Source organism: Clarias gariepinus, chromosome 19, assembly GCF_024256425.1.
Source record: "Clarias gariepinus isolate MV-2021 ecotype Netherlands chromosome 19, CGAR_prim_01v2, whole genome shotgun sequence".
NCBI classification, from domain to species: Eukaryota; Metazoa; Chordata; class Actinopteri; order Siluriformes; family Clariidae; genus Clarias; species Clarias gariepinus.
The window spans coordinates 14,396,622-14,410,602 of record NC_071118.1 but is presented as its reverse complement, the minus strand read 5'-3'; the positions used below and the strand labels follow the sequence as shown (position 1 = coordinate 14,410,602).

Sequence of the window (13,981 nt, the reverse complement as noted above, 5' to 3'; positions counted from 1 at the left end):
TTTCACAAAAAAACTGTTTCCCTTTAATGTGTTTAAACGTCTTTGGTGGTTACTTCTGTTCTAAATATGGCAGGGTGCGTCAGCCATGTTGTTTTTGGAACTGTTAAAAAAAAAATTTTCAATTGGAGTGAAGTTTGTTTTAGTGCAGTATGGCTCCTGCTGTAAGAATGGGAAGGAATGATTGCTTGGAATTGTAAAAGTTACAAAAACGGAACAGAATGTATAAGCAAGGTGCGTGTATGGAACATGTTGAAGTAAGCTGAAAGTTCTGGTGCTTTGAATGTAAAGCTTTAAAACCATTTCTCATGACCTGGACAGTGACAGAACTGAAAATGTCTGGGGCTTCTGTTATTTTCTCCTTCTTTTAGATATTTCTGCTATTTTTTTATAATCGTCTCCTTTTTGTTTCTAGCAGAGGAATTTTAGGTGAAAAGTTGGTGTTGTTCCAAATTTATGGACATTAAAAAAAAGTTAGACTGACTTTTTGATACTTTTTAATTGACCGCCTGCATGCTTCACCGAGTGAACACCTCTTTTACCCAGCGTTACACTGACAGTGATGCGACACGTGTGAGGTGTCTCTCATTTTTTTAGGAAGCCTTTTATTTTTATTTTTTATTTTGGAATTAACATTTGTTAGAAGATCAAAACAGAAACCCACACACGCATACTCATGCACACAGGCCTCATGAGGAATTGTATGCTCTTTTGCAGGTTACGGTCTGTGTGCAGCTAAGGCTCAGTATCCAATTGCTGACCTTGTTAAGTGTCTGACTGAGCAGGGCAAGACAGTCAGGTATGTACACACACTACAGCATTAATACTTTATTACCATGAATTTGTTTTTGCCCAGTCTCTAGCAATGGTAGAAATCTGAATGCTGACCTTTCTAAGCCCAGTGAAGCCTGTAGTTCTTTTCATAATAATACAATTTGTTTATAATGCACTTTATATTTGAAGCAAATCTCAAAGTGCTACAAATTATTTTAACCCAAAAGCTCTGATAAAAAGATAAGTTTTAAAACCACATTTAAAATCATCAACAGATCAAGAGCATTCCATAGTCTAGGTGCCGCTGAGCAAAAAGCCCGATCTCCCATAGTAAGAAGCTTGGTCTTCTGAGGTTTCAGAAAATGAACTGCGACAAAGCGGAGGTTGCGTGTAGATGTATGTGAAGTAATGCGCTTTTTAAGATAGGGAGGGGCATTCCCATAGATGCACTGATGGGCAACCTTGTATTTAATTCTTTATGAAACAGGGGGGCCAATGACTTTTGTGAGGTCGTTGATGTGATCTGGCCTTTGAGAAATTCTGTTTTTTAAGTTGTACGTAATAAATGTATTTTAACAGTTAGATTAGGGGATTTACCTCACCTTGGTATGAGAACTTTCTTTACTTTGCGAGAAAGGATATTCACATGATCTTTTAGATTCAGCAGTGGTAGCTGTAATCAGAACCGTTGGTGTTTAGTGTGATACAGTGCAATCATCAATTAGATCGGTTCAATCGGGTGCCGAAGAGGGCAGTTTTAACAAAAGTTAAATGATCATTTAAAATAGTATTGTTTACTTGGGTAATTCTCCTTTCATATTGCATTGTGTTAAAAAAATCAGAAGCAGTTAAGTATGATGCTTATGCAACAATTGAAGAAATTTAGTTAAATATTTTCATTGTACTTTCATTATTATTCATCAGTCATTTTTATTGAAACAATTCAGACAGTTTTTTTTATTATGTATAAAACAAAACTAAGCATGTTTAAGCCAGGTTATTGTTTGATATTACTTATACATCTTTCAATTTCTTGGGTGTTTGTGAATGAAAATCAGAATCGAACAGGTTGAACAATATTTCCACTTTTAAACTTCAACCTGTGATGTCCTGAATTACCAGCAGCTAAATGACTGGGAAAATATAGTAAACAGGAACTCGACAAAATACACAAAATGCTGGCACTGAAGAAATATTGCGTACTGTAAATCTGTGACTCTTCTGCCCTCTGCAAGGCTCCTTAATTTGTGTGCGTTTTTTCTTTCCCCTTCCCTCTGTCCCGTTAGATAGAGGTTATCTTTACTGTTCTTGCCACACTCTTAACATGCAGAGAGGCTAATTAGTGACTCATAAGAACTTTAAAAGGGACTCGCAGTACACTACACACTCACACGCTCTTGCTAATCAGTTCCAGGATGTTGGTGTTTCTTGCCAACCTGTTCTGCTCAGACAGGGGAGGTGAAGAGTTGGTCAGACATTGGTGTTCAGAATTGGTCAGAATCGTTTTGCTATTCTGGAATTGCAAGAGCTGAGAGTTCTAGGTTGGGGGTTTGAATTGCATTTTTTGTGGGCTTCGGATTGCGGTGAAGTTTTTCTCCTCAATGCAATTTGTAGCATGGTTAAATGACTAGGTTGAACCCATTCCACTTATGTCAGTCGGTTCCTTCCCACCCCCCTCCACCTGGTCGGGCACAGACGTTTCACTCGGGCATGGAGGAGTGGAGTGGAGGAGAGCGAGGCAGGCCGGAAGCTTGTGTAATTTCGCTGCGCTCGTTTGATCTGGGAGCCCAACAGCTGCTTCTTATTAGTGCATTTGCAGTTGATTAGAGGGGGAGATGGGTGGCCGAAGAGTGGACAGATTAGTTTGGTGTTCCCGTACCCGTCAGAGTCCCCCCACAGTCCCCTACTTCCCCACCTCCTTGCTCTTTTTAAGATAATTGGCTCGAGGTGTCGTCCTGTTAAGAAGGCCGCAGGCGGAACAGCGACCTGCTTGTGTTTTCTGTTTTGGCCTCCACACCACATCACAGGGTTTCTTATCGCAAGACTTAACCAAGCCATAAGCCGTCATGCCAACAATGAAGCTGAAAGCTTTTTGTTCTTTTCAAAAAGGACAGGTGTGTGTGAGTGCGTGCATGTGTTTGCGTGCTTGGAGTAATCGTGAACACAGAGCCAGGCCTGGATGCTGCACCGTCCACACCCTCCCTTATCCTCCTCCAGCTGCAGCTTACCACGGATGCTGATTGACAAATCCCACGTCTGAGACTTTTTTTTTGATGTTTGTCCTCTCACGCAGCCGATCGGTCTTTTCTTCTTCTTTTAAAATGCCTACTTGGTTTACTCAAAGACGACAGATGACAATGCGATGACACTTTGGTGCAGGAGGGCCTTTCAGCTTTCTGTTGAGAATTAAAAAAAAAAAAAAAAGGTTTTCCCAATTTTAGTAGCACATCATTACATGCCGATTCACCAAGAGGGGAATAATTTGTCAAGTAAACAAAATTTGTGTATATTTGTATTTGTGATTAAATGCTGATCAGACATGACAGATGACCCACATTCTAATTAGTTAATGACTGTCATTTTCCCCCAACAAAGCCACTTTCCAGTAAGTGTTTTGACTGGAGATAAATACGAGCACTGCGAGCCACTTCCTGTCTGCGCTCCCTTGGTTTGTTTGCTGTCATCTGGGTTTTTTTACAGCGAGGTCGGGTCATAAAGGATCTCTGCAGCCTTCGAGTACTAAACCTCTTCCTGTAGCCCTTTTTCCCCCTCAGTGTGTGTCTTTACATACTTCCAGCGTTGGAATGATAAACCTAGTTACAACTTATTTCCTCTACTCTCTTAACCTCTTTAAATGGTTTGACCCTGTGCTGTAGTACATCAGGCAGTCTGTATTTTCTTGTGGTACACGGGTCTACATTTAGCTGTCCTTAGGAGCTAGTGAGTATATAAAGTAAGTATATTGTTTGCTGTGCAGGTTCGGTATCCACCCCGTTGCTGGGCGCATGCCAGGGCAGCTGAACGTGCTGTTGGCTGAAGCCGGCGTGCCATATGACATTGTTCTTGAGATGGATGAGATCAACCATGATTTTCCTGGTATAGTCTTGTTGGGTTTTTTTTTATTGTATTTAAACTTTTTTATTTTTTAAAGGCTTTCTTGTTCTGACATGTTTTCCTGGCTGTGCTCAGAAACCGACTTGGTGCTGGTCATCGGAGCCAATGACACAGTGAACTCAGCTGCTCAGGAAGACCCTAACTCCATCATCGCTGGAATGCCAGTGCTGGAAGTCTGGAAGTCCAAACAGGTGAGTCTTCCCTACGGCAGTCAGAGTATGCCTGATAACAGAAATGTATAATTAGCACCGGCAACTAATGAAAGTAGAGGTTAGGCAAAGGTTATAACACCTTCTTAATTATAAAAATCAAACCAGTCTTTGCTTTGAGCTTTGCTTAAAGAGTAATTAAAAAGGTAAGGTTAGATCATTCTCACAGGATAAATAATCTCTGGCTATTCTTCTCCTGCTATGTGAAGCCTGTTGTTGATTTTCCACCCTCTGCACTCCTAGCTAGCTACTGGTGGCTTTGTTGATGATGATGCAAGTGCTTTAGTTAATTAAACCAGGCATTTTGTATTCATGTACTGGACAGGGGTTGACCCAAGGCAGGGTGTTCTGTCTAGGATAAGCATCATATTTTTTTACTGTAGAGACCTGAGGTGTAAAACGGCATTTTAGGTACGACTGATTCTGGCTGATGCTTGTAGAAGGGGTTGCATAATCAAAGATATTCTTTCACATAAAAGAATCTGTCTTGAACCGTGCTAGTTTTTATTTTTTTATTGTATCCGTTTTAAGATATAAAATATATGTGTGTATATATGGTTATGCATGTAAGTTGATCAGTTGTTTTCTTGTGCATTTTGAGCGTTCAATTATGAAAAATCTATTTTCCTAAATCAAAACTTTTTTTTTTCTGTGACACCTGGGCAACGGATTTATTGCAGAAACACTTAGTCTGAGACATACATAGACACAAACACAGTGGGGATCTAGACACCATTGAGTGATCATGTGTTCTGTTAGAGCAGCGAATCTCCATTTAACATCTCTAACCTCTGTTTAAGATGTAATTTTATATATATATATATATATATATATATATATATATATATATATATATATATATATATTCAGTGAGGTCAATAAGTATTTGATCCCCCTGTGATTTAGCAAGTTCTCTTACTTAGAAATCATGGGGGGGTCTACAATTTTCAGCATAGGTGCATTTCCACTGTGAGAGACTGAAAAAATCCAGAAATCACATTGTATGATTTTTTTTAACAATTTATTTGTGAATTACTGTAGCAAATAAGTATTTGATCACTTGCTTATCAGCCAGATTTCTGACCCCCAAAAACTAGTTATTTTGTTTTTAAATAGTCTATATGCTTCTTACGGAGCCACTCCTTGGGTTTTTCTGGCTGTGTGCTTTGGGTCATTGTCATGTTGAAAGACCCAGCCACGACCCATCTTTAATGCTCTGATTGTGAGATGGAGGTTTTTGCTTAATGTGTCACAATACATGGCCCCGTTCATCCTCTCCTTAATACAGTGCAGTCGTCCTGTCTCCTGTGCAGAAAAACACCCCCAGAGCGTGATGCTTCCAGCCCCATGCTTCACTGTAGGTATGGTATTATTGGGATGATACTTATCATTCTTCTTCCTCCAAACAAGGCGAATGGAGTTTCAAAAAGTTCTACTTTGGTCTCATCTGACCACACGACTTTCTCAAATGACTTCTCTGGATCATCCAGATGGTCCCTGACAAACTTCAGACAGGTCTGGACATGGGCTGATTTAAGCAGGGGAACCTTTCGTACGATGCAAGATTTTAAACCTTGACGTCTTAGTGTATTACTGATAGTAGCCTTGGAAACGATGGTCCCAGCTCTCTTCACGGCATTGACCAGTTCCTCCTGTGTAGTTCTGGTTCTTCACCATTCTTAGTATCATTATGATTGTGGGGTGCACAGGTGTCTTTATGACAGCTAACAACCTCAAACAGGTGCTACTAATTTAGAATCATGAGCAGAGTGTAGCTGGACTATTTAAAGCAAAATAACTGGTCTTTAGGGGTTAGAAATTTGTCTGATAAGCAAGTGATCAAATACTTATTTGACACAGTAATTTACAAATAAATTGTTTAAAAAATCATACAATGTGATTTTCCAGGTTTTTCTTTTTAGATTCTGTCTCTCACAGTGGAAATGCACCTATGCTGAAAATTGTAGACCCCTCCATGATTTCTAAGTAAAAGAACTTGCAAAATCACAGAGTGATCAAATACTTATTGACCTCACTGTATCTGTGTGTGTGTGTATGTATGTATGTATGTGTGTGTGTGTGTATATATATATATATATATATATATATATAGACAGACAGACAGACACCAAGAAACTTGAAGCAAAATGAGTGACACAGTGGAGACAAGCTAAATCAATAACATTACTGGTATATGGCCCAAAGTGTGGTTAGCTTTCACACCACAGTTCAGAGCAAGCAAGGCATACTGTTGTAAGACGGCCATGGCTAAGTTGTCTGGACATCTCCCAGAAACGGTTACACCAAATGTACAGAATGGAATGCATGTGTAAAAGCAAACTAAATATGGGTTTGTGTGTCTTGTATCCGGAACCTCGGGTTAAAAAGACAGAGTTGGATTGTGTACTGTAAATTTTTTTTCATTGTATTATTTAGCAATGCTTTCAGACAAGAATGAACCGTTAAGACGAAGTTTGTTGGAGGTTTTTTTTTTTTTTTTTTTTTTTTAAACAAAGGTCCCCTTCCAGATGCCGTTAAGCTAACTTTGTAGTGACATTACTAATGACATGATCTGGTTGGAACGATCGAGATCGTCCTATTGGCCGGTAGGCTGTGAATCTGTTGCCAGAGTACTTATTGCTCCCAGATTACGAGGAGCCTTTGTACATGACCGAGCCCAGCTGCAGCTGAATAAAAGAGGCTAAAGGGCTGCGGGTTTGCCCCAAGAGATGACGTAGCAGAAGCTGCAGGGAGATGACAGTCAGGTGGAACCTTGCACTCCCCTTTCTGAACTCAATCCTTCATCGCCTTGTCACCGGTGCTGAGCCACAGGACGGATGGCGGTGCTACAAAGGTCATGGCATCCCATTTTGGTGTCACCAGATGAGGTTGTTTTTGTTCCAAGTATACTTCAGCGTCTTGAGCAGCACCGGCACGAAGAGACCAGCAGCACAGCGAGGACTCTCCTATCCTGGTTTTACTTATTCAATTAGCAAAAAAGGGTTGCTACTTCCCAACCAGATGCTCCCAATCACGGCACAGCTCTCGCTCACTTTTCCAGGAAGTGCTCGATTCGGGTTCTGCGTCCGAGACACTAATGACGCTTAATTTTGTAAATGGCAGATAGTTAAATAATCATTAGATGCTAGAAGCATGATCTGCTTTCTCTTTTTCTCTCTAATGTACAAATACAAGGCTAAAGTCTAACACATTTTCACGTACAGGTGCAGTGCAGGCATTTAATAAAATACTGTGGTGTTTGGCCTTAACTGCCTTCAGTGACTCTGTGAATAAAATTCACAGAGAAAAGAGTCTTTTGAAAAGAAAAAAAAAAGTTTAGCCAAAAATGAAAGATGTGTAGTAATTCCTGACTTTTGGCCAAAACAGATTTGATATCTGAGATTTGCTTCTTTAACAATTTAATGGAAATAAGTCTGTTCATAATGGTCTTTACGTACTGTACATGCTTTTAGCAATCTTCATACTCTGGCAAGATGTATTCATCTTTACAGAAAGCAACAAGAAAGTTTTTATATTGCCTGTTGCCATCTGGTATCTGCTTGGCTAAAATGGTAATTAAATGGCAGAATCTGTTCTTTACACCTTTCAGGTCATCGTGATGAAGAGGTCTCTGGGTGTGGGCTACGCTGCCGTGGACAACCCTATATTCTACAAAACCAACACCTCAATGCTTTTAGGAGATGCCAAGAAGACGTGTGATGCATTAGCTGCCAAAGTGCGTGAAGGTTAATAGCTGAGCTCTGGAGCAATGGGTGTCTGTGTAAGAAGAAAATCACTGCACCCTTTTTAAAGGGAACAGGATGTACAAATTGACCGTTATACCACTTAGACAAAATAGAAATGATAAAGTTCCACTCCTTACAACACTCCTTTTTCCCCGTTTGTCAAAATTTATTTCTTTTTGTATTTTTTTTTTCAGTGTTTTCTGTGTATTCAGCCTAAGTCAATTATCCTAGAAGCTAAAAAGCATTTCAGCAATTTATGAGTAGGAGCTAGGTGCATAACATGACAGGGACCTTTTTAATTAAACAAGCACACATAAATATCAATCATTTTAAGCCATTTTTATTTCCTTAGAGAGATCCGTATACAAGAAAAGGTTATAAAATGGTTAGCCTGTAAAAATGTGAAGCATGGAATTTTTTTTTCCCCTTATATTCTTATTCCTTATTTCCTTATCTTATTAAGGAGGCATGGATCAAAAGAATCATAACCAGAAAAGTATAAATCATGCAGGAGGTGAGGTTTGTCAATTGGTACAATTCGATAAATCAGTCACATTGACATTTAGTTCTAATCTCATGCTGGCTCATTTGCCCCGTCTTGTTCCCATTCCATGTACAAAGTCAGTTCATGGTGCTTTTGCTTGCCATTTTTGACTGCTGTTAACTTAAAAGATTTAAAAATGCACGAGGGAGAACACAACAGACCCTACCTCTCGACAGTATTAAACCCGACCAAACAATCCCCTATGACGAAGACACTTTCTCCAAGCACATTTCTACATTAATTTACTCGATCTGCAGCAGCATTAAACATATCCAGCTTGTTCCTTGGATGTAGGCAGGAGATCTGCTTAATACAGTTTCAGGTAACAATTAGTTATACAGTACAGTTTGTTAAGGCGCATTTTCTCCCTCCAATCCAGCAGCTGAGTTAAAAGACAAGAAAAACAGCAATAAAACAATTACAATACAGGAAGTAAATAGGATGTAAAAAAAAAAAAAAACTAGGTGGTTTCTGTTTGATGATATGCAGATAATTCTCACTTCACTTTTTGTGTTTATGTAGAAAGAAATGATGAATATATTTTGTGTAAAACTAAGTGAAGGTGAAGAGAAACATTTTGTTATGTCAGCAGATTCAACATGTTAATGATGTACTGTGAAGTGTTTCTCTCTTTCTGTCTGCAATTCATCATAGAACATCACTCTTAATAAACATCTAGATAAAAAAAAAAACTGAGTCAGGTCATTACTGAAGCATGCATGTTTTTACCTTGAAGTCGGTACAAAGGTTTCAATGTTAGTAAGCAAGCTCGCCATGTGGAATGAAATCGTTTGTATCACCGCTTTTGATCTTTCACACGTGAGCTGATAAGAGATATCTGCACAAGTGGCAGTGATTGCCCATTGTCACTTTCAAGGTGACCTTGTGCAGGATTGTGCCATTATTTTCCCACCCCTATGATGCTTGGAGGAATTGCATGAGTTTATCATGAGGGTTCCTTCACCTTGGCAACAAGTGACACTCAGACATGATATCTATCTACACCCGTTTTCTAGACTTTTGAAGAAACAGCTTGGCGAAGAATCAAATGTGCACTAATTTTTAGAACTACTTAATAAGACCCCCAACTTGGGTCTAGAAAGAAAAAAATTTAACTAAATCATCAAATCTGTGTGAGACAAGTTTGTGAAAGATTTAAAAAATGACAAACTTGAGCAGGATTGCACTTTTTCTTACACATATAAGTGTGTGAAGGTGAAAATCTCATCAGGATTGCATGAGTTTGTCATGGGGGCTCCTTCACTTCAGCAACAAGTGGCACTCAGACACGATGGTATCTCTTGCTGCACCTTTCTCCTGGGGATTGTTACAAGTGCTCTGGGTAGCTTCAATCAGGCTTGTTTCTAATCATTGATCGAGTTTGTGCAGATTTGATCTCATTTCTTCATATTCAAAAGCCTAAAGATGATGTCGGCTTTTATTTAAAGTGACCTCTTCCTGCCATCGTCTCACGGGTGCTAGCAGTTGTTTGTAGTTGGGTCCACTGTTGAGCATCGTGGATTGAAATAGTGGTGGTTTTTCAGATATGAAATCTTGTCTGAACTGGAACGCACCATAAACATGAGTAACAGATTAACATGTAAAGCCGTCTCAATTCTGTTTTGATAAAACACAGTCAACACAAGGGTTGTTCCAGTTCCACGGTCAGACATGGGCAACTTGCCATCATTATACACAGCCATTCTCTTTTCCTGCATAGAACAACAACAGGATAAATATTTACAGTGTAAGAGATTTTTCAAGACTTTTTGGAATCATTTGTGAATAACATTTATAATAATTTATTACTTTAATTTTCACCCAAAACCTGCACGAGGGACACATCAGACCCTCCCTCTTTTCCTCATAAAACTAACAAGTATGACTGAAACAGTTATTTAGATAATTATAAAAAAATGTCTAGTGAATATTTATCATATACGAGTGGTGTTCAAGGACTTCTAATGAAATTTCTTGTGAAGGAAGGAATGCAACTGACATTTACAGAAGAATTCAAGCGCAGTTGGTGATAAAACATATGAATGGTGCAAACATTTTAAAGAAGACTGTACGTCTGTGAATGACTGTCCTGGCCGAAATGGCTTGGAGCTGACTGCATTCAGCCAGTGGAACGTCCTTGAAATCGACTAATAACCTGTCGCCAAATGGCAGAAAAGATGCACGCATCATTGTGTGGGAAATGTCCACAAGCATTTACCAACACTACTTGCGCATCCCTTATGGGGGCAATATATTAAAAAATATAATGCAATACAGTAAATATTACATTTCCATAAATGGGAAACATGCTTATATTTATTAATATGTTGCAATATATGAGTGCACCATGTATGGATATACTGTATATTGAAATGAAGACAAAAAACATAATATTTATACTTGTATGTATGTTTAAGAATTATACACACACTTTTACTTTGTTGATGTGCTCTGAGCAATGCTATAAAGTCCATTTTGTACAAACTACATTAACATACAAGCATATTGTAAAAAATATATAAAGAAATACATATATTCAAATTCAATATATTCTGAAGTATGTTGTTGAAAATAAAATTACATGTATTAAAAAAGATACATTTAAATATATTTAAATATATTTCTTAATATATGAAAAGCAGCAATTTAATATGTATTTTTGATTTTTTTTGTTATATATTAATACAATATATTTTGTATATTGCAAATATAATTTTAAATATAAATATTTTTTTTCTGTTAATTATTAGTTAGTATTGGTTAGTGTAGCAATGAGGAATATTACCAACTTTTCAATTTACCAGTAGCCCAAAACACTAAAATCATTTAATATATTGACAATATATAGAGAAATATATTTTCCTTGCATAAGGGATTACAGGGAGTCAGCTGGGAGATATTGCCACAGCCCATAATCAGTCCTGACCTCGCTTCAGTTTCCGATTCCCACATGTTTGGGCCATTAAAGGGTTCCTGGGAGGCCATGAGGTTTCAGACATAAAGCATGCTGATCATAGTTCTGATATACTGAGAAAACCTTCTACTTTGATGGTTGTCTCCAAGCACTAGCGAAATACGATGAGACGTGTATTAGTGTAACGGGATTATATAGAGAAAAAAGGGGATTGTTTTACTCTCATAACAGTCTTGTTGTTCTGCACAATCTGTTTTGATTTGAACACCCTTGATATTGCCCCATCACCACATGGCTGTATACACTCATAATGAACTCATTTACAAAGAATGTAAAAAGGTACCTGCAGTATCTGATGCTAATATACAAAATTACATAAAGACCTTGGATCTGTCTGCAGTTTCTTCTGCTGTACCAAATGAGTGCTTGGTACATACAAGAGAATGTACTGCTATATTGGCTATCAGTATTCTGCTAGAATAAAACTTTAGAAAATCATGGCACCAGAAAACAGAGTTGCTTTGTGCAGGATGTGCTTTGTCCAGGAAGTTGGCGGCAATGTTAAAGCAGCCATTAACAACCTAGTAAGTTTCTATCATCGGGTATTTCTAATTCTATAATCTGATTGATGAGAAGATGGTTAATAATGGATAAATAAACAATAGATAATAGAAATAATAGAAAGGTATCAGAAAACCAAGAGAACTGGAGTCCGCCGTGCATTGGGCCCATCAGGCAAAGAGCCTGAGGCTGCTGACAAGACCTCCAAACTTCCCAATCCTATCGAACCCTCAGGGGATGTGCTGGACAACCCCTACCCCACAGCACCCGAAAGATCCACTACTAATTATCCTGGTGGCAGACACCACAGCACGCCCCTAGAGGTCTTGTGGAGTCATGCCCACAATAGTCCAGTGAAGCACCACACTCCAGTCCAGTATGTGGCCATATTGAGCCAGCCAGTCATAAACTCAAAAGAAGGGTAAGTGTTTTACAAGTTCATCACATAATTACATACATTACATTACAAAAAATGTGGTGTATTATTAACTAACATAACAAGTAACTAACATTCACTAATTAATTTGATTCTGTGGTTTAAAACTAACAACAAAAGATTGATTGAATTACATACTGTAATTTATTGAATTGCAAGCAAAATATGATTTGTTCCATAAACAAATTAAAAACTGAATTCTTTAACAAAAAATATATAAAAAGTTTGATATTATGGTCTACAAGTTCTTTGTCTGATGATTAACATTAATGGAAATGTTTTGTAATAGTAAGAAATATTCTGACCTACAGTAGGGAAGTGTGCATGTGTGTGTATGAGAGTGTTATTACCTTTGAGTGTATAGCTGCTATAACTTTAGTAAAAACCTGAAGTAACTTGTTTCTTGAGTGTGTCAGGCTATTAAACTTCATTATAAATAAATAAATGTATGATGAGCTGTGCATCACACCACCTTGTTGTGTACCTACAGTATTACAGCATTGGATGAGTGTTTTATTCCTTACAATTCTGGGGCAAATATAATGAAGAATTATCAAAAATAAAAGTATTTACAAACGATAAAAAAATTTTAAGGTCTCCTGGGGTCCAAGATCATATGAAAAGGATTCGCGCCAGTGGCAACTTGAAAAAAAAAAGAGTGGCTTATGGTGTGTCATTCCAAAAGAAATGACTGTTTGTCATGGTTTTTGTCCTCAAATATGGAAAGATTATTTTAATGTTATGCTTGATAAAATGCCATCACCACTAACTAATTGTAAAGTTGCAGCCCAGAATCTATTAAAAGGGTTGGATATGGACATTCTCTTTTGCAGAGGGCACACCTGTTCCACCTGTGTGAAAGGTTTTAATGCAGAGCAATATTAAAAAAAGCCTGTATAACTCTGCTTATAAACATGGAGAGTGATTGGGCCCAAACATTATCTGATCTCCAAACGTTCTGTTTCAGGCTAATGCTTGCTATATCCATGTTGCTCTTAAAAAACATAAGGTCTCTTTACTCGAGAGATAAATTTCGACAGGCCTCTACATTACTCTTATCATGCCCTCCCTATTAAGCTTGACATTTAAGGAACATAAACATGTACGAGCGTCCTTTTAAGATATTTTTATTGACCAGCTGTCCCTGTCCCTGTGTTTTCCTGTGGATGTAATTGTTGAGTTAAAGGGTGTTGGGGGGGGGGGGGGGGTGCGGGGGGGGGGGGGCTTAATGGTGGCAGATAGAGAGGCTTTTGTATGCTGAGCTGATAAATATGGTGTATTGAAAGCAACGCTAACCATTTAGCAGCACTTTTGGTGTAGTCTGGATTGTGTATAAAATTAAAGCGGGTGATTCAAGAGACAATCAGGTGACAGATTACAGCTATTTGGTCCTGCACTGAATGATAAATAAGGATCAAACATTGTAGGAAAACAACAACAACATTCGCGTGTGCATGCAGAAGTAACAGCAGCACCATCAGCATTTTTAGGCAGACTTGCCTGCGTAATTTATGTATAGTACATCTGGAGACTTGAAGTGATATACACTAGATGACACGTCAGAGCTAAAAAATCCCTGTTCATCTGTTTTCCAAGTCGAGCTGTAAAATGTTTAGTGATGTCTCATCTGCTGCATCTCAAATTGTGTATCTAAGTGGTGGGACAGTAGTGTAGTGGTTAGCACTG

General features: G+C 38.3%; 1 protein-coding gene across 2 annotated transcripts in view; it reads left to right on the top strand.

The window, feature by feature from the left end:
* nnt (nicotinamide nucleotide transhydrogenase) overlaps positions 1-8,997 on the top strand; it is a 48,022-nt gene extending 39,025 nt beyond the window's left edge. For both annotated transcript variants that reach the window (XM_053478729.1, XM_053478728.1), the window contains exons 19-22: positions 715-796; positions 3,749-3,867; positions 3,961-4,076; positions 7,705-8,997. In XM_053478729.1, coding sequence (XP_053334704.1) covers positions 715-796; positions 3,749-3,867; positions 3,961-4,076; positions 7,705-7,845 — 458 coding nt within the window. In that variant the 3' untranslated portion in view covers positions 7,846-8,997. The remainder of the gene's footprint in view (positions 1-714; positions 797-3,748; positions 3,868-3,960; positions 4,077-7,704) is intronic.
* The last annotated feature ends 4,984 nt before the right edge of the window (positions 8,998-13,981 follow it).